The following is a 19,866-nucleotide window of genomic DNA, read 5'->3' as shown; positions in this document are numbered from 1 at the left end:
AGATTGACTCAGATCACTTTGAGTGATGATGGGAGTGGTAGATTATTGCATGAGTGTATAAGAGACATTGCAAGTGTGACTTTAGTTGTACTAACTTTCAGTACCTCAAAATCTATTGCCCACTTAGATGCATTGGGGTATAAATAAATAGTTTAGAATTTCCTCTGCGTTCCTTCTTTAGCTCTTACTGTACTTTTCTCATGAGTTTCAAACTTCTTCCTGCCTGTTTCTCAAGCATAGTTGCTTGCTTGATTCTCACTTGAAAGGATATAGTTAGTTGGAGTTAGCCTGTCCTCCATGTATTTCCTACAGTAAATTTCTACCATCTCTTTCCATCAATGTAGGCCTGATGACTCCAGAAGAACACAAGAAGTTTGAAAGTTTAAATTCAGTTCATAACAAGTTTTGGATCCCATGTGTCTGGTTCTCAAATTTGGCAGTGAAGGCACGTAATGAGGGGCGAATCCGTGACAGTGTACTTCTTCAAGGCATCTTGAATGTGAGTCAGATATACATTGCATGTGTCATGCTTTGAATTCATTACCTCACATTTTTAGTCTCTCAGCAGAGGAGAAGCTCCAGCAAAACAACTGTTATAGTTCAGCTTTCTCCATGCTAGAGACCTACTATTGTCAGATAGGACTGCACACCAATTTAGATTTTTAAAGGGAAAAGATAATTTGGTTTATTTGTGGCCACTGACAGAGCAATTGCCAGTGGTTCCTTAAAGACCTCTTTTTCTGGGTTTGCATTGCTGCCCTTCAGAACTTCAATTCACTCCTGGGAAAAGATAAATTGGATTTAAAGAAAAGTTCTGAATTTCCATTAAATCTCTCCCTCTAGCTTTCTCTAATATTGCAACATTCATCATTTCAACTATTGGACCTGCTAAGCTATAGACTGTGAAGGAACTAATAGCTCGATAACACCGTGATGGGAAAGGTTGCCATACATAAATCAGTGTTTTTCAACTTCAGACAAGACCTCAACAACTTTTAGATGTGTGAACTTCAACTCCCAGAATTCTTCAGGCAGTATAACTGATGCTGGCTAGGAAATTCTGGGAGTTAAGACCACATACCTTAAAGCACCTGAGGTTGAGAAATTCTGTTGTACATAATCCAGAATGGGTAGCCTGACAGGAAACCTAGAATCAGAGAGGCCTTTGGTGCAAAGGAAAATGGAAGATTAATATAGAGAAGTTATCAAGTTCTTTCAATTCTACTACTTGTATGACAAGACTTTTTGTGCTGTGCTCACTGTTATACTCTCCTAGCGGCTAAATGCACTGGTCTAAATAAAAACACTTTAGTAACACACTTTTCAGAGATTGCTGCAGTGACATGGATAACAAAATACACATTAAAATCATGAACTGAAAATCCTATGGTGAAATTTTATTTCCTCTAATGGTACTTTTCCTTCCTTCCAACAGGAAATGAACACATTGCGCAGCCAGTGTGGGCGTCTCTATGGATATGATTGGATTAGTATTCCCTTGGTCTATACACAGGTGAGAATTGTACTTCCACTGTATTTTTGTCTGACTGCAGCCAAAATTACATCCCATTTATAAGAAAATAGATCTCATATGTGCTTCATATTAAGCCTTTCTTACAGCTTAGTTGAACTGTTATCTAACTTTCCTATAGGGTTGGTGTGTTCCAGATATTTTTTAATTAAACAATGTCATCTATTCAGACCTTAGACATATGCCTTCTTTGTAGTAGCACTGTCTTCTGGGATATGGTTCCCTCCCCCCCAAGATCCAGATGGTCTCCTTTCTACTGTTGTTTGGAAGGGCCTTTAATATTTATCTTTCAACCCAAGCATTTGACAAGGAGAATGAGACCACTTCCTTCATTGTGTTTGCCAATTTTTAATTGATTGTTATTTCTTTTGTTGTGAGCCACTCTGAATTGTTGAAAGTCGAGCAGCATACAAGTTTCATATGAAATGTTCTGTTCCCATTACAGATCCAATGGTTTGTTGTTCCCATTGTTTTTGGGGGGGGGGGGTTTGCTTCTGTTTCTGATCACTGCCACTCAGCTGATTATCTTGCAAGGGAAAGGATATAAAGCCTCACATTTTGAAATATGCTTGGATGGTGGTGGAATAAGGAGAACTACTTTAACACTGACAATATCTTTAAGCCAGCTTCAGTTATGGGTTGGGGATGAGATAAAGCCAATATCAGAAAGTTTGAGCAGAAAAATAAACTAAATAAACATGTATTGCTAAAACATGTTTGTGCCACAGTTAAGAACAAATGGGGAATGACCACTATGTATTTAAGTCAACATGTGTGCTATACACCAGCTGCCACAAAGCAAGCATACTTTTTTTCCTGTATCTATGTCCTCCTTAGGAAAAACAGGAAGCTTTGTGTGACTTTCCAAGAGGTCATATTTTTTCTGGAGTCTTAAGAGCAGTTTCTCAGCTATTGGCAAACATTCTATGGCCTTTAATGATAGTGGCCTGCAGGCAGAGCACATTTTTATCTTCTTCGAGCACTAGGCAGATGAGTTGTTTAGCTCCACCCAAATCCCAGCTTACTGTTCAGATAATGTATTTAGACTCTATGGGGTGGAAGTAGAATCCATTCCTTGTGGACCAATAAGTATAATGGGAAATTCATGCTCAGCACAGCTAGGTCCCCTACAAATCAAATCCAAAGTACCGGTAGATGAAACCAAGACCTGATGCCCATGGAAATTTGCTTGGTCAGAGAAAGTCACAGCATTTATGGAAACTAGCCAAACCACTTTTGGAGAGTCTTTGTTGCTAGAAACAGAATTGGGTAGAATAGATGAAAGGCAGCTTGTGTCTTGCATGACACCTTTACATTCATGTTCCTTTGACTGTAATGCAGCACTTGCTTCTTCTGCCCATTTCATCTCTATCCCTTTGTTTATGCCTTTTTCTCACTGGCTGGGTTGTGCCCCTGGAGTGCTGTTTGCTTTTTCAGACAGAGTAAAAAGTAAAACAGCAGAAACTGCTGCTTTAAGCTATCTGCTTAAAGAAACAGGTAATTAGGCACCTAGGCAGCCTTAGTAAGCAAGTCTGTTAGTTCAATATAGAACAATAATGTTGCCACCTTTAACTAGCACACACACCAAATCAGTGACGTGCGGTGAGGGTTATGGCTGGGGAGGCTGGTGATGTCATCAGGAAGGCGGGGAATGGGACCACGTGTGCAGACCACGTGTGCAGACCACGTGGTCTCGTTCTCCGCCTTCCTGAGTGAACATTAAGGGGACCGCAGCGTAGCATTACTTCCTCCACCGGCACCAGTCCCTTTCACCCCGCTCAAGCCTTGCCGCCTGCAGCCACCGCCCGCCCTCGCTGCTCCTTTCGTTGCTTGCCCGCCCGCCTCTAAGGCACGCCAAAGCCTCCTTCGTCCCCCCCAGCGCGCGCCTTTTATTTCCCGCGACACCCCCCCCCCATTTCGGGAAAGCTTTCCCCATTGCCTGGGGGGTGAGGGGGGCGGCTCCTCTCCCCCCACTCCCTCCGTCCCTGCCTCTCTCCTCAGCCCCAAACTCCGTCCGCGCGACTCACTTCCAAGGCGATGGCTGCTCCATCCCGCTCCGGCTCTGGAAGCGACCGAAGATCAGGCTGCGTCGCTCGCTCGCTCGCCGGACTGCTTCGGCGCCATTCTGGCTACCTTTGTCCATCCGCGCCCGGGAGATGCGGAAGCAGTCCGGTGGACGAGTGACCGAAGATCTCGCTGCCTCGCTCGCTGCCTCGCTCGCTCGCTCGCCGGACTGCTTCGGCGCCATTCTGGCTACCTTCGTCCATCCGCGCCCGGGAGACGCGGAGGGAGAAATGTTGTCGGCGCCTCCAGATGACGAACCAGTCGCTTGCTTTCGTCATCGGGAGGCCGATAACATTTCTGCCTCCACGTCTCCCGGGCGCGGATGGACGAAGGTAGCCAGAATGGCGCCGAAGCAGTCCGGCGAGCGAGCGAGCGAGGCAGCGAGATCTTCGGTCACTCGTCCACCGGACTGCTTCCGCATCTCCCGGGCGCGGATGGACGAAGGTAGCCAGAATGGCGCCGAAGCAGTCCGGCGAGCGAGCGAGCGAGGCAGCGAGATCTTCGGCCACTCGTCCACCGGACTGCTTCCGCATCTCCCGGGCGCGGATGGACGAAGGTAGCCAGAATGGCACCGAAGCAGTCCGGCGAGCGAGCGAGCGAGGCAGCGAGATCTTCGGTCACTCGTCCACCGGACTGCTTCCGCATCTCCCGGGCGCGGATGGACGAAGGTAGCCAGAATGGCGCCGAAGCAGTCCGGCGAGCGAGCGAGCGAGGCAGCGAGATCTTCGGTCACTCATCCACCGGACTGCTTCCGCATCTCCCGGGCGCGGATGGACGAAGGTAGCCAGAATGGCGCCAAGGCAGTCCGGTGGACGAGTGACCGAAGATCTCGCTGCCTCGCTCGCTCACTCGCCGGACTGCTTCGGCGCCATTCTGGCTACCTTCGTCCATCCGCGCCCGGGAGATGCGGAAGCAGTCCGGTGGACGAGTGACCGAAGATCTCGCTGCCTCGCTCGCTCGCCGGACTGCTTTGGCGCCATTCTGGCTACCTTCGTCCATCCGCGCCCGGGAGACGCGGAGGCAGAAATGTTGTCGGCCTCCCGATGACGAAAGCAAGCGACTGGTTCATCATCCGGAGGCGCCGACAACATTTCTCCCTCCGCGTCTCCCGGGCGCGGCCGGACGGATGTATATAATATTATATATAGTATATAATATTATATACTATTATTCCATGAAGAGAGGTGAGGCCCTGCCTCCCTTGCCTCTACTGACCGCACGTCACTGCACCAAATAATGGTTTTGTTTCTAGTAGTCTACAAATCTCTTATTGCAGGACGGCATTTTGAGTTTAAGTTGCTAACAAAAAAGTATTAAAAGAAATTAGCACATAGTCCTGCAGATGTAGCTTTGAGCCAAGGCTCGAATTGTGGAGTTCTTCTGGACTGCAACAGAAAAGGTAATAAAATGTCTGCAAGCAAACAACCAAGCTCAGCGAGCACCAAGGACTCCACAGTTCCACCCATATATTATCTTCTAGAAGTTCAAATGTATCTTTTTGTTAGCAAAATGTAAGCAATGGCAGGAACAAAATCTGGATTCCAGATTTTATTTTATTTATTTATATCCTGCCCTATTTTATTTTTACAAATAACCCAAGGCATCAAACATATACAACGTACCTTCCTCCTCCTATTTTCTCCACAAAAACAACCCTGTGAGGTGGGTTCGTCTGAGAGAAAGACTGGCTGGATCCAAGTCACCAACTGGCTTTCATGGCTAAGGTGGACTCTTGGCTAAGGTGGGATTTGAGCTAATGTTCTTTAGCCAAATGCTTTCATCACTAGACCAAACTGGCTTTGAAAACCAAAACAGGTTGTTGATGATGTAGAATTTATATAGAATATTAGCAGTGGTAGCCCTAGGAATGTGCCATCTGGGATGTGAAACTATAGAACAGCGTACTGACTGTATTGTATTTTAAAATCTGAATTAAGCAGAAAACCTCCCCACAAAAATAGGATGTAGCTCTTCAAAATCTTTATAGCTTTCCAAGAAATATTTCCCCCCTCCAGACAGCAATTCCATTTCATTTTATTATTTTAGTAGTCCTAGCTGTACCATAAAAGATCTTTATTTCCCCATCAAGAAAGGGAGTAGACCAGGAAAATACAGGAGGTTATAAATTTAAGGTTGTAAATGGAATGAAATATGCAGAAAGTAGGCAAAGGTTATATTGGGAAAGGTTTCATGAACTGAGTTTAAATGAACATGGTTTAAATAAGCAAAAGTGAGGCCTATGTTATGTGGCCTGCAGCAGAGATTTAGACATCTTTGGCTCAGAGATGACAGGACTTTTGCAAAAGCACACACAACAAACGAGATGTGAGAAGCTGTGTTTGTTGAGGATATTGAATTGTTGAACTAGTGACTGGAGTGTAAATCAGTGGGCAACTATAGCCTCTTTACAACCAGAATTCCAGAGCCACACAGGGACCTTAATTGCCCACCCCTGATATAGATAATAGTATTTCTGCTCCAATAGAAGCGTATTTTGGAATGACTTCTAGTTCTATATTGCCCCTCAATAGAAACCTTTCCTAGTAAATCAGGGTTATTAAAGAGATCCTAACAATGTTTCTTTCTCCAAGGTTGTGACGGTAGCTGTTTACAGCTTCTTCCTTGCATGTTTAATTGGTCGGCAGTTCCTGGATCCAGCCAAGGGGTATCCTGGCCATGAAATGGATCTCTATGTGCCCATTTTCACATTCTTGCAGTTTTTCTTCTATGCTGGCTGGCTAAAGGTCAGTTTAATAAGGAATTGTCCTCTGGAGAATTTCTGTTTGTTGGGGTAATATTCTGGAGTTTGTTCTTGAATTTCAAGTGCCAAAACTCTGTTCTGCATTAGGTAGGACCAGCTCAAAATTCTAATGAGAATCAAATAACATGTAATAGAGATACAGGTTGGGGGTGGGTTCCAGCAGGCACTACTGTCGGTTCGTTTGTGGGTGTGCTTTGTGTGCATGTGTGCTTTGTGTGCATGTGTGCTTTGCGCACACACATGTGCTTCATGTGCACTGCACACACATGTGCAGTGCAATAAAAATTGTTCTGCGCATGCACAGAAGTGAAAAACAAGATGGTGGCACCTATGACGCTGCCCAGGGTACCGGTTTGGGGGTGTGGCAGGCCTGGGTCGCTGCTGGTTCCAGCGACCCAGGCCGCCAAACCACTACCGGTTCGCCCAAACTGGCCCGAACCAGTAGGAACCCACCACTGGTACAAGTGTGCTTTTTTATATGTTATGAATTAAATGGTGAAAGGAAGGTGATGTAGCCCCCTCATTCAGTGGTGGGAATCAAATAATTTAACAACCAGTTCTCTGCCCTTATGATTTCTTCCAACAACCAGTTACCAAACTGCTCAGAAAGTTAACAACCGGTTCTCCTGAAGTGGTGCAAACTGGCTGAATCCCACCACCTGCCTCATCTACTCCTCTTTTACCACAGCAATCCTTAACTCCAGCAGTGTTTTTTCCAGGCAGTTTCTAAACTCAGAAATGAGACTGATAAAAAAATGAAGAAGATCGGAAATCTGCAAGCTCTTTAATAAATACAAATATATTGTTGCTTCCTTTTCTAAGAGTCTTATATTACCCTACTTTACTAAACGTACTCCTTTTTCCACTAACAGGTAATGTCACTTTAAATATAAGAGTGCAATATATTTTGCTGGACCACCACTGACTTTTTAAAAAATCTTGTCCTTATTCCCATTTCACAGGTAGCAGAACAGCTCATCAATCCATTTGGGGAGGATGATGATGACTTTGAAACTAATTGGCTTATTGATAGGAATCTGCAGGTGAATTGAAGAGCTTGGGATATATCCTCTCTGAGATGTCTCAAAAGTTTTCTGTAATTCATGACATGTAACTTTAAATGAAGAAATAACAGCACAAATTATGACTTAATATATCTTCTTTCTCCTCAATGCAATAGATGCCTAATATTCAAAGGAAATATGTCTGTGAAAAGTTTTATGTTAAGTTCCTCTTCTTTGAGCATAATACTTGTCAGATGGGATGTTACTCCATCATAAAAACCTGGCCTAAGATCAGCTTCTAAAAACCTGTGTTTTCATCTTTTACACATAGTAGTTTTCAACATATATTCTTTTACTTGCTTTCTGTGGGTGGATAATTTCTGAAAACTTGAAATGTAAACTCTCCCATAGAGAGTTCTGACCAAGCACTAACAGAATAATAGAATGGCAAAGTTGGTAGTAACCTTGAAAGTTTTCTGTTCCAACTCCCTGCTCAAGCAGGAATCTCTATACCCGTGATGGCGAACCTATGGCACGCGTGCCACAAGTGGCACGCGGAGCCATTTGTCAGGGCACGCGAGGCGCTGCCTTGTCAGCTGAGTTCACCTTTTTAAAAGCTATTTTTCGCCTTCCCCAGGCTCCAGAGGCTTTATAGGAGCCTGGGGAGGGCGAAAAGAGGCTCCCCCCCCCGGAGGCTTCAGGGACCGTCCCTGAAGCCTTTGGAACGCTTAAAATCACCCTCCGAGCAACCCGGAAGTCACTTCCGGTTTGCTCGGACGGTGGTTTTAAGCACTGCGAAGGCTTCAAGGAAGCCTCCAGACAGTCCCTGAAGCCTCCGGAGGGCCTCCGGGGGAGCGGGGGAGGCTCTTTTTGCCCTACCCAGGCTCCTATAAAGCCCCTGAAGCCTTAGGAGGCAAAAAAAACATGTAAAAATGGGGGGGTTGCACGTTGTGCTCGACCCCCCTGCGCTCACCCCACTTGTGGCACGCGAGCCAAAAAAGGTTTGCCATCACTGCTCTATACCGTTTCATACCATTTTAGACAAATGGTTGTCCAATCTTCATCCATGCTTTCTTGCCTGTTACTCATTCTTATCAATCATGAAGTCATAATTTTTTTTCTAAATGCAAAAGAACCAACAGCCAAACTGCTTAGAAAGAGCTGCACAGTCTATGAAACATCTAGCCCTGAAGTGAACCTTCGGGGTTTAACAGGCCTCCTAGTTTTGCTGCTAGTTTGGGGCTTGAGGCCTTATCAAGCCATAATTCATTCTTATCTTCATGCAGAACCCATTATCATAAGCTATCCAGTTACTAAATGGCAGCGTCCATAATTGTTTCTTAGATTGCAGCTGTCTCCAAATTATTAGAAATGGGTGCTTTCTTAGAAATGGAGAAATAAAGAACAAACACCTTCAACTACTGCTGCTGAGATAGTGTGCCATATCTTGGCAGGTCTCCCTTATGGCTGTGGATGAAATGCACCAGGACTTACCAGCATTGCAGAAGGATCCATATTGGAATGAATCAGACCCCCAGCCACCTTATACTGCAGCAACAGCAGAATATAAGAGGACATCGTTCCTTGGATCAACTTTTGACATCAGGCAAGTGAAGCTACAGAAAATAGCCACAGGGATCCCTTTCTTGTCATAGAATATACATCTGCAGGAGACTCTTCCCTGTGGAACATCATGACTTTCTAGTGTTGTAAGAAGACTTATACACAGCTCTGCAGTGTGGATTGGACCTGTTCAGAGTTTCAGCCAGCCATGCCAAGCTTGGATATTACTGCTTCTTCTCCCTCCCTAACGTCAACAGTCAGAAATAATTCCATGCACATTAAACATGCTCATTTGTCATTTGACTATCCCAAATGTGATTTTCCCCCCTCAAAAGGCAACTGACTTCCTTAGGTTTTTTTTCTTTGAAAATGTTTTGCTTTCTCATCCAAGGAGCTTCAGAACATCATTCTTTGTCACTAATTTCTTGTTTCTCTTTGGTTGGTGGGTGCCACCATTTTATCTACAGTAGGTTTCACTCTGAGTAAATATATATCAGATTGACACACACCTGTGTTTTATACCTGATTAGCAACCCAAGTTGTTTCATTTGGCTAGTTTAAGACTTGAAGCTTTTTGATACGATACCCATTACAACAATTTCATTTATCCCAACACAATTTTGTGAAGCTGATTTTGTCAATTTACCAGAGCAAACTGCTTCCTTTAGCCCTGTGCAGTTTTCTCCCTGAGCTCTTCATAAAACAAATATTGTAACCAAAGATATCAGGTTATTGATATGAGGGAAATTGGTGATTAAGAAATAAGAAATCTCAATAAGCAAACAAATAAAATATTTATCACAATGTAAGATTATCTCGAAAAGGATTACACGATTATTTTCAGGGATATTATCAGGACATATCACCACATTCAGTTTTTCTTGGTGTGATATTTAATAGTTCATGGAGTTATTTTTTAAGCATCTACAATATTGCTCATAGTTAAACTATCCAAACTAGAATTACCCCTATATAAGTAGGCAGAATCAGGCAGTCACCTCACATAGGTAATTTTGTATAACATGAAAGGGAAGCAAATGCTTCCATTATAGGAATAACAGAAATGATGTTCCTGCTTGGAGTTGGGGAGGGGGGGGCAGTTGGGAAGTTGTGAGCTTTTCTACCTAAGTGCTAAAATAACATGGCCAACCATAGATGCTGTACATTTTGAACGGATTTTATAAAATGTACAGTATTGTGGTATGCATTTGATGGGGTTAGTTTATATATATTGCATGAATTTTACAACTGGAAAGCCCTTCACTTACGTAGTTAAAAAAGTAGGGAGATACATAAATACACAGTGATACACATATACACACTCATTAGTTTGGGAGTACTTTGTTGTTCTGCCAAAATGCCTTAGGCAATCAAGAATTATGAATGTTGGCATATTAATCATAACAAGCACAGACAGCATTGGCCTTAGGAGTTGGCGTGGATAGGCACGCTTGTGAGCTTCTTGGGCCTCTTTCATCTCCTTCCTCCCCACTTTTCCTCCTATCTTCTCCTCTATCATTCTCCTCTCTAAGAGGAAGGTATAAAGGGAGTATTGATAACAGAGAGGAGAAGCAGGAGGAGGAAGAAGAGGAGGAGAAAGAGGAGGAGGAGAAAGAGGAGTTGCATTCAGTTGGTTTTCCTCATTGGATCTCAGCATGATAAGCAACAAAGCAATAATAAGGAGGGATAAGTAAAAGCAACTGCCTTGAGAAAGAGGTGAACTCTTAGAGCTACATGTCCAATGCTGAAGGACAGAGAGACCACTGAACCTGGAGATGGTGCTGCTGAGAGTCATCATAGCCTTTGAAGGAGTTTAAGAAGGTGGGAACAGAATGTTCATATAACATTCCCTTCCCTGTATAAATTTTGTTATCAACAAAATGTTCATACCTTCATTGTAGTTGATCATTGGAGTCAATGTTCAGTAAACAGGAGTATATGGAGAAATCTGAAGTATTGGAATGATTCTTGGGGTTTATATTTGCACTTGTCACTTCTCCTACCTTGAATGAAAAGTGTTGATATGCCCGTCATATCACATGCAGAATCCCAGCTGCATCCTCCCCAGCCCCCAAAGTTTCCCCTGCAGACTTTTGATTTCAATTCTCTTTTTCAATACATCATTGTATTGTACTATCTGTTTCCTTTCTACAGCATGCAGAAAGAAGAAATGGAATTCCAACCCCTGGAAAAGATCAAAGAGAATGAGGAAGCAAATCACTCAACACCATTGCTGGGGCACATAAGCCGCTTTCTGAATGTACAATCACCCAGTTTTACCAGATCACCAAGAATGAGCCTGATACGTCGGAGGAATGAAAATGTCTCTCCTTCTTGTTATGCATGTATGGATGGGGTTAAGCCTGGGAAACTCCAAAGTATTAACCAGCTAAGGGGAGACAGCTCCCCATTAGGCATCGGTTCTCAAGATCAATGGGACACTGCTGCCAGTAAACTGAGAGAATTTGACGCCTTCACGTCAAGCCCTTTCTATGAAAGACCTGGATTCTACAGTGCTCCTCAGACACCCATCAGCTCAATCCCAATGATCTTGCCATCCCAGCGTCAAAACCGAAAAAAACCACCTGCTCTCTCCAATATTGCTGCCTGTTCCACTTTTCTGAAGGACCATACTACTAGCCAGTCTCCTTGCAAAGCCAGTGATTTGGATAGGAGTGAGAACTTGGTTGGCTCAAAATCAAAGGAGTGTTTTCCATGGTCAGCTGAAAAAAGCCATGTTTCAGATTCATTAGTCATGTCAGTTAAAGAAGATACCAAAAACATAAGTTGGTCAAAAGAAACAACTCCTCTCGGAAGTCCAGAAGGACCTCTGTCCTCAGGAGACTCTGTAAGTACCAAGTTCCCCTTTGTGGAGTGCACGAGCCCTGAGTTACAACCCAATTTTAAAAACTTGAATAACCTGAAAAGCCACCAGCAACTTCCAGATAACATATCTCCAGACCATTCCAGCTTCCTTTACACTCATAACATCAAGACTCCTAATAACAATGGCCCCGCTACTTTCTTTCCCTTCACTTCTTTGACTCCCCCAGGGCTTGAGCCATCTCATCGGAGCAAAGGATATGCTGTTGTTGTCCCTAGCTCAGAAGCTTCTCCTGGAGTTACAAAGCAAGATAGTTCAGCTGCTTCTGAAGCTGCAAATGATCCAGGAAGTATTTATTACACCGAGGAGCAGAGAAAGACCACCAGTTCTTCACCTAATGACTCTGGCATCTCCCTAGCAGAAAGAGACTTCGTGGGATTAATGGAAGTGATCATGGAAATAAGTGAGAATACAAGCGATGAAGGGAAGGGAGAGAAGGGACAGTTCAGTTAAGTGTGCTCAGAGCCTTTTCATAAACAGTAGATGTGATGGGAAGGCTTGCCTTATTATATTTAATAATATTATTCAACTTTTTAAGGGTAACAAAAGCCCACACTACAGACTACAAAACAAGTGGAAATCAACATTTAGGCTGGGCAGCTCATTCCATAAATGTATATGTGCTGTCACTAACAAGCAAGTTAAAGGCCACTCATGGAATTTCAGCACCACACAACTAAGGAAGTAACTCTAATTTCAGCAGAGTTACTTTGATTCCATGTTTAATCTTTTGTTTGCTATTTTATCTGAAAGTATCAAAGAACGGGACCTTGCAAGCTGCCAGTGTTGTGAATGCACATCCCACTTCAGGGAGAGACAATTTAACTGGGATAAATCATATACCCAGTTGTATGGCCATTGCCCAAGGACACAATAACTTCTTTTCCCCATCCTCCAATTACTTACAAAGGGGATTTTTTTTCTCCTTGTGAATATTACCAGTTCACTTAGCCAAACTATATTTATTAGATCCTAGAGGGATTCTGTTACACAAGATCATACTTCATGTGGATATTATCAGACAATAATTACAGATGAAGATTGGATAGTGGCATGATGGTACACTCCATTCAAATTGGGCAACACCAATATAACTCAACTCATCCAGTCAGTTTACAGCACCAAACTTTCCAACCCAAATCCTATTTTTTTATAGAAGTTAATATGGCCTTGGTATTAAGGACTTGATGGCATGGCCTGTGCTCCAGATGCCAGGAGAGGATGCAAATCTTGAAGGCCTTTCTGTTGCCTTACAGTACAATTCTACCTTGACTGTTTGAATAAAAAAGAAGTTGACATGTCAGAGGGCAATATTATTTGGTCACTTTAGCAAATAAGATGCCTATTGAAGGTCAGTTGGAAACTATGTAGGAGATGTACTGCTAGTTTCAATACGTTAAAAATGGGCCAATGTTTCAACAGTTTGAGAAATGTTGTTTTACTTGTATAAGATAACTTGAAAATAAATGGAGAAGTAGAAAATTGGAAGCTTCTTCTCTGGTAAAGTTTGAAGGGTTTACGTTGGGCTGTCTAAATCAGAGGTAGAATGCAAAATGGTGTGGTTGTCTGGCACAGCTTGTTCATTTTAGATACTAACTACTTTTGATGCTACATTGTATTCTTTTTGTGAGCAAAGGGTTAGCAAGAAAAAGTCATTTGTAAATGTTTGTTTATAATCTATTGGTAAAAAGCAGGTGAAAATAACATCTGAAACCAACTGAAGAAAAGGTTTCAGTTCCTCCTAACATAACCTGCACAGATAGAAAGCAGACAGTAGTATCAAACCGATTGTGCCATTAATAAATGCAATCAAACTTTTGCTAGGAGAGTGGGATAGGTACCAGAATAACTGCAGCCAAGGAAATATGAAAAATCACAATCTGGGATTGGCAGACTGAAGAAAGTTCCTGTTAAATGCGAACGAAAGGCGAGCCGAGTCGTGAGGAGAATTCAACCAACTTTTATTAACAGAGCAGTTCACAGTCAAATACAGGAGAGAATCAATGCAGGGTTCATCTGACAGCTATTTATACGAAGCTGTCAGACGAACCAGCCAATCCCCAAGCCAGAGTTTCCCCGCTCTCAGCCAGGTCGCGTCTTAGCCAATCAGACGCGACCTGGCTGTTGCTAGCGCAGATGCCGGCAGACGGAGGGAACTCCCTGACGTCATCTGCCCGGACACAACACTCCTTCCCCCCCAGTGACTGCGCATGTGCAAGCGACGCACAAACGTAGTCACGTAAATATTCTGGGCGGCGCCGGACCCGCCCAGAACGCCTCAGTTCGGCAGGAGGCGTCGGAGAGGAAGGAGGTGTCCGTGGAAGCTCCTCCCGCAAGGGAGTGGAGCTCCGGGCGCCATCTTGGAGGCCCACCCCTGACGGAGGAAAACCAGGCCCAGGTAGGCAGGGCCGAGGGGGCGCGGCCGAAGGCGGGCTTGAGCTGGGCACTTGTTGGTAGGCCTGGCCTGACTCGGGGAAGGCCATTTGGAACCCGGGAGGCTGACGCCTAACGGGCGACACCCCCACAATAGTGGACGGCCGGGAGGCGGCGTCCAAGGAAGGGGAAGCCCCGGGCAGCTGGACCGGCTGGACGATATCTGGTGGAAGGGCACCAGGGAACAGAACGTTGGAGGGCTCAGGCGCAGCGACGTTGATGGTCGACCTTGCGGGTGTGTTGTCGCTGGTGCTGGGCAGGCGGCGCCTCAGTTGATCCAGGTGCCGCCGCCATTCGGTCCCATCATGTAGCTGGACCCTGTAAGAACAGGGGCCGGTTATGGCGGTGACGGTGGCAGGCACCCACCTAACTGCCCCTGAGAATGCCTGAGCCCAAACAGCATCACCCAGGAGGAACGTGCGGGAAGGGGGCCCCAGGTTGCCAGGCTGTTCGCTTGAATAGAGTGGGTGCAACCTATCCAAGGTGGTCCGCAGGCGCCGGCCCATCAGCAGCTCAGCTGGAGACTTCCCGGTCAGGGGGCAAGGAGTGGCATGCTGTACCAAGAGGTAAGCAGCCACCCTTGAAGGCCAGTCAGCCCCATCCATCCTGCCCAACGCCTCCTTGGCCGAGCGGACCGCCCTTTCCGCCCGGCCATTGCTAGCCGGATGGTATGGGGCGACTGGGGCATGGCGGATGCCCTGAGAGGCCAGGAACAGCTGGAACGCGGTGGATGCAAATTGAGGCCCGTTATCAGAGACAACGACGTCCGGCACGCCATGGGTGGCGAAAAGCCTAGTCAGTTCTCTGATCGTGGCCTCGGCTGTGGTGGACCTCATGAGGATGAGCTCCACCCAGCGCGAATATGCATCCACCACCACCATGAAGACCTGGCCTCTGAAGGGGCCCGCGAAATCCACGTGAAGACGGGACCAAGGACCACGAGGCAATTCCCATTCCCTAGGACAGGCAGCCGGTGGCGCCGGTCGGGAATGTTGGCAGGAGGAGCAGCCGGCCACCCAGGCGGCTATCTCGTCATCAATGCGAGGCCACCAGACATAGCTGCGCGCCAGGCATTTCATGCGCACTATGCCCGGGTGGCCCTCATGAAGGCGAGATAGCACCTGATGGCGCAGGCTGGGTGGGATGACCACCCTGTCACCCCACAGGAGGCACCCACTGTGAAGTGACAGCTCCAACTGCCTGGCCCTGAAGGGACGAAGGTGCTCTGGCACCGGACCCTCAGGCCAGCCTCTTTGGACCCAAAGGATGACCTGGGACAGGTCAGGGTCAGCCCTAGACTTTGAGGCCACCTCTCCGGAAGAGAGTGGCAGATTCAAATCTGCTATGGCCAAGACCGACAGGCAAGGCACTGTCGGGGGGTCAGCAACGGGCAAGGGGCAGCGGCTGAGGGCATCAGCGTGCCCTAAATGCTTGCCCGGGCGGTAGAGCAGAGTATAGCTGTATGCAGCTAGGAACTCTGTCCACCTGGTCATGCGCGGTGACAGGATGGGAGGGGTCGGCTTGTTACCTGCCAAAAGCCCAAGGAGTGGCTTATGGTCGGTGAACAAAGTAAAGTGCCGACCATAGAGGTAGTCGTGGAACCTTTTAATCCCTGACACTGCAGCCAGAGCCTCCTTGTCGATCTGGCTGTAATTGCGTTCCGCAGAAGTCAGTGTCCGGGAATAGAAGGCTATGGGGGCCTCCGAGCCATTGGGCAGCACATGGCTCAAGACCGCCCCCAAACCCACGGGCGAGGCGTCACAAGCAAGAGTCAAAGGCAGCTTGTCCGAATACTGAACGAGGACTGCCTCTGACGTCAGCAAGTCTTTGACAGCCGCGAACGCATGCGCTTCGCGGCTGCCCCAGCGCCAGGCTGCCGATCGGTCGAGCAACCGATGCAGCGGCTCGGCTAGTGACGCCTTATGCGGTAAGAAAGGCGCGTAGAAGTTAAGCAAGCCAAGGAACGCCTGCAGCTCCGTCTTGGAGGCAGGCATGGGGGCGTTCCTAATGGCTGCAACCTTAGAAGGGGTGGGGTGAATTCCTTGGGCGTCAATCGTGAAGCCCAGGAAATCAACCCGGGGCACAGCAAATGAACATTTGCTGCGCTTTAATTTTAAACCCGAGCCCCTGAAACGCTCGAGGACCTTCACCAGTACTTCGATGAGGCCCGATCGGCTGCTAGCGGCGATCAGGACGTCATCGAAATACGGAACCACGCCAGGGAGTCCATGGAGCAGCCGCTCCATGAGGCTCTGGAAGATCCCCGGGGCTACGGAAACGCCGAATTGCAAGCGGCGGCAACGGAAAGCTCCACGGTGGGTGACGATGGTCTGCGCAGCCGCCGCCTCGTCATCCACCGGGAGCTGCTGGTAGGCCTGCGCCATATCCAGCTTCGCAAAGATGCAGCCTTGCCCCAAAGAGTGGAGCAAGTGCTGCACTACCGGAACTGGATAGGGGTTCGCTTGGAGGGCAAGGTTGATGGTGGATTTGAAGTCGGCGCAGAGGCGAATGGACCCATCCGCCTTAACTGGGATGACCAAAGGGGTCTCCCACTTGGAGTAATCCACCGGCTCCAAGACTCCCTGCGCGACGAGCTTGTCGAGCTCCGCATCAACCTTTGCCCTCAAAGCGAAAGGCACCCTACGGGCCTTCAGCCTAATGGGGGCAACCTGGGGGTCTAGGTTCAAGGAGATGGGCGTGCCCTTATACGCCCCCAGCTGCCCATCGAACACATCCGAAAATCTGGCAAGGACGTCGGCCACGTCGGGAGGCGTGGCCACCACTTGTCTAATCCCGTGCACTGATAGGCCAAGTGCCGGGAACCAGTCAAGGCCCAGGAGGGCCGGTAAAGGCTTTTCTACAACTAGTAGAGGAAGGCACCCCGAATAGTCCCCGTATTCCACCCGCACCAGGTGACAACCCAGGGTAGGAATTTGAGTCCCCTGGTAGTCCCGTAGGGTTGCGTCTGGAGGGGCCAACTGGGTCTTGGAGATGCCTGGACAGAGGCGGGAGAACTCTGTCCACGACAAAAGGGATCGAGACGACCCCGAGTCCACCTCCATGGTGCAGGGGGAGCCCTCTATGAGGAGCGACGCCTTGATGCGCTCCGCACCTGCACCCGTGTGGAAGGCCAACTCTGCGGGGTTGGCGTGCAAGTCTGCGTCCACGGCGTAGCAGCCTCCGCGCGAAGGCTGCTGCTGCTGCTGCTGCTGTCGTCCAGCACGGCCTCCGGGTCGCTGTTTAACGGCGGCTGTGGTCGGGACGTCATCTGCTCGCTGTGGCAAGGGGAACTGCGCTCGGCAGACCTGAGCCAAATGTCCCTTCTTCAGGCAGCGGCGGCAAACTGCGTTTTTAAAGGGGCAACCCGAGCGGTCGTGGTTGCCTCCACAGCCAAGGCAAGCGGGCACAGCTTCCCGGGCTCGCTGAGGAGCGCGTCTTCTGGCGGACTGGCCAATGCGCGCCACCGCTCCCTCCTCCGGATAGTCGCTTGGCAAGGGAACTAGTTCGTCCACCAAGCAAGTGCGGCCTGGCGGGGGCGGCAGATTGAACATCTCCGCCATTGACTCGTCGGAGAGTTCAGCCGCCCTTGCTTGCTCGATGGCCCCAGTCAGCGTGATGTCCGCCTGTGACAAGAGCCGCCGGCGAAGGCGCAGGTCTTTTACGCCGCTGACGAACTGTTCCGTCAGGTTGCGATCGAGGTCGGCAAACTCGCACCTCATCGCCGCGGTGCGAAGCGACTGGAGGAATTGGCTCACCGACTCCTCCGGCTTCTGAACACAGCGCCGGAAAGCGTAGTGCCTCGCCACCCAGGACGGAGTGGGGGCGTAGTGGCGCTGCAGGCGTTCGGTTAGTGTCGCCCAGTCCAGAGAATGAACGGGCTGTGGGGCGGCTATTGAGCGAGCGGCACTAAACATTGGAGTGCCGCAACAGCTCAAGAAGAAACTGCACTTCTCGTCGTCTGGAGCGTCGCGACGACCGTTGGCTATGAGATAACATTCGAAGCGCTCCATGAACGCTTCCCACGTCTCGCCGTCGCAGCCAAAAGGCACAAAGGTTGGCATTGCCGACATGATTCCTTCAGGAACGGAGAAAAGCCGGCCAGGAAGCAGGTCACCGGTGCGATGGTGACAAGAAGACACGCTCGGTGGCTTTCGGTGGGTTAGTGGCTGGATCCCACCTTCGTCGCCAGTGTTAAATGCGAACGAAAGGCGAGCCGAGTCGTGAGGAGAATTCAACCAACTTTTATTAACAGAGCAGTTCACAGTCAAATACAGGAGAGAATCAATGCAGGGTTCATCTGACAGCTATTTATACGAAGCTGTCAGACGAACCAGCCAATCCCCAAGCCAGAGTTTCCCCGCTCTCAGCCAGGTCGCGTCTTAGCCAATCAGACGCGACCTGGCTGTTGCTAGCGCAGATGCCGGCAGACGGAGGGAACTCCCTGACGTCATCTGCCCGGACACAACAGTTCCCATTCTCTCTCTCTCTCCATTTCCCTCCCTTTCTCCCTCCCTCTCACCTTCAAGTCAGTCTGGATTCCTGGCATTGCCGAGACAGGACCCTATAGCCGTGATGGCGAACCTATGGCACACGTGCCACAGGTGGCACATGGAGCCATTTGTTAGGGCATGTGAGGCGTTGCCCTGTCAGCTCCAGTGTGCATGCATGTGCTGGTCAGCTGACTCTGGCCTTCTTTTAAGGCTGTTTTTTGCCCTCTGGAGCCTTCAGGGAAACCTCCTGAAGGCTCCGGAGGGTGAAAAACACCCCTAAGAGCAAACCAAAATCCGTTCCCAAACTTCCAGTTTGCCCATAGGGCTGGTTTTTCACCCTCCAAAAACTTCTGGGAAGTTCCTTAAGTCTCCAGGGGCAGGTGAGGATGTTTTCACTCTCCCCAGGTTTCTATATAAAGCCTCTGGAGCCTGTGGAGGGTGGAAAAAGTATGGCAAAAGCAGGGAAGAGTACTGGTTGTGCACACATGCATGCAGGGGGGGCTCGCACACATGCACACTGGAGTCACGCACATAGCATTATGGGTGTGGGCACGCCCATGCATGACTCCCCCTGCTCTCCCCTTGCTTTTGGCACACGATCCAAAAAATGTTAGCCATCATTGCCCTATACTATTCCTGGCAACATTTTCATATTTTTCTTGCCTGCCCGTTTTGTGCCCAAGGCCTAGAACTCATGTCTCCTGGTTTCTAGTGGGCTGCCTTAACCTTTACACCAGTGGCTATGTTTTTCATGTTAGAAACCTTGAAAGAGGCTTCATAATTCTCTAGAGACTCAGTGGAAATTTCCCCAACATTCAAATCTTTGCTTATCCTTCCTTTTGATCTCTCCTTTACCTTGGTGCTTTTCAGATGTAATATACTTCATTTCCTCTGCCTATGATGTCTAGAGACGCTAAGAACTATGGTCGAACATTCCAGAAATCATAATGGAAAGCTGGCCTAGAGGTTATGAAATAAAACAAATGCATCTCAGACTTGAGAACTTTCATTGTCCTTGTTTAATGAAGTCCAAAGGAGAATCTCTTTTCTATAGAGCAAGTCTGTTCTGTAAACAATTTCTTTGCTCTTTAGATTTCTATCTCACCTTTCTCCAAGGTCTCAGGGGAGCTTACAGA

General features: G+C 47.8%; 1 protein-coding gene across 4 annotated transcripts in view; it reads left to right on the top strand.

The window, feature by feature from the left end:
• The window catches only part of LOC309385078 (bestrophin-1-like), a 43,564-nt gene extending 30,291 nt beyond the window's left edge, over positions 1-13,273 (top strand). For 3 of the 4 annotated variants that reach the window (XM_081939160.1, XM_081939162.1, XM_081939159.1), the window contains 6 exons: positions 345-499; positions 1,436-1,513; positions 6,187-6,339; positions 7,319-7,399; positions 8,815-8,966; positions 11,078-13,273. In XM_081939160.1, the coding sequence (XP_081795286.1) occupies positions 345-499; positions 1,436-1,513; positions 6,187-6,339; positions 7,319-7,399; positions 8,815-8,966; positions 11,078-12,260 (1,802 nt within the window). In that variant the 3' untranslated portion in view covers positions 12,261-13,273. The remainder of the gene's footprint in view (positions 1-344; positions 500-1,435; positions 1,514-6,186; positions 6,340-7,318; positions 7,400-8,814; positions 8,967-11,077) is intronic. The other variant, XM_081939161.1, reaches the window with a different exon arrangement.
• Positions 13,274-19,866: the final 6,593 nt, after the last annotated feature.

The sequence above is a fragment of the Natrix helvetica genome (assembly GCF_964273705.1).
Source record: "Natrix helvetica genome assembly, chromosome: 1".
NCBI classification, from domain to species: domain Eukaryota; kingdom Metazoa; phylum Chordata; class Lepidosauria; order Squamata; family Natricidae; genus Natrix; species Natrix helvetica.
Note: the sequence above shows the minus strand (reverse complement) of the source record. Positions and strands in the feature narration are given on the sequence as shown.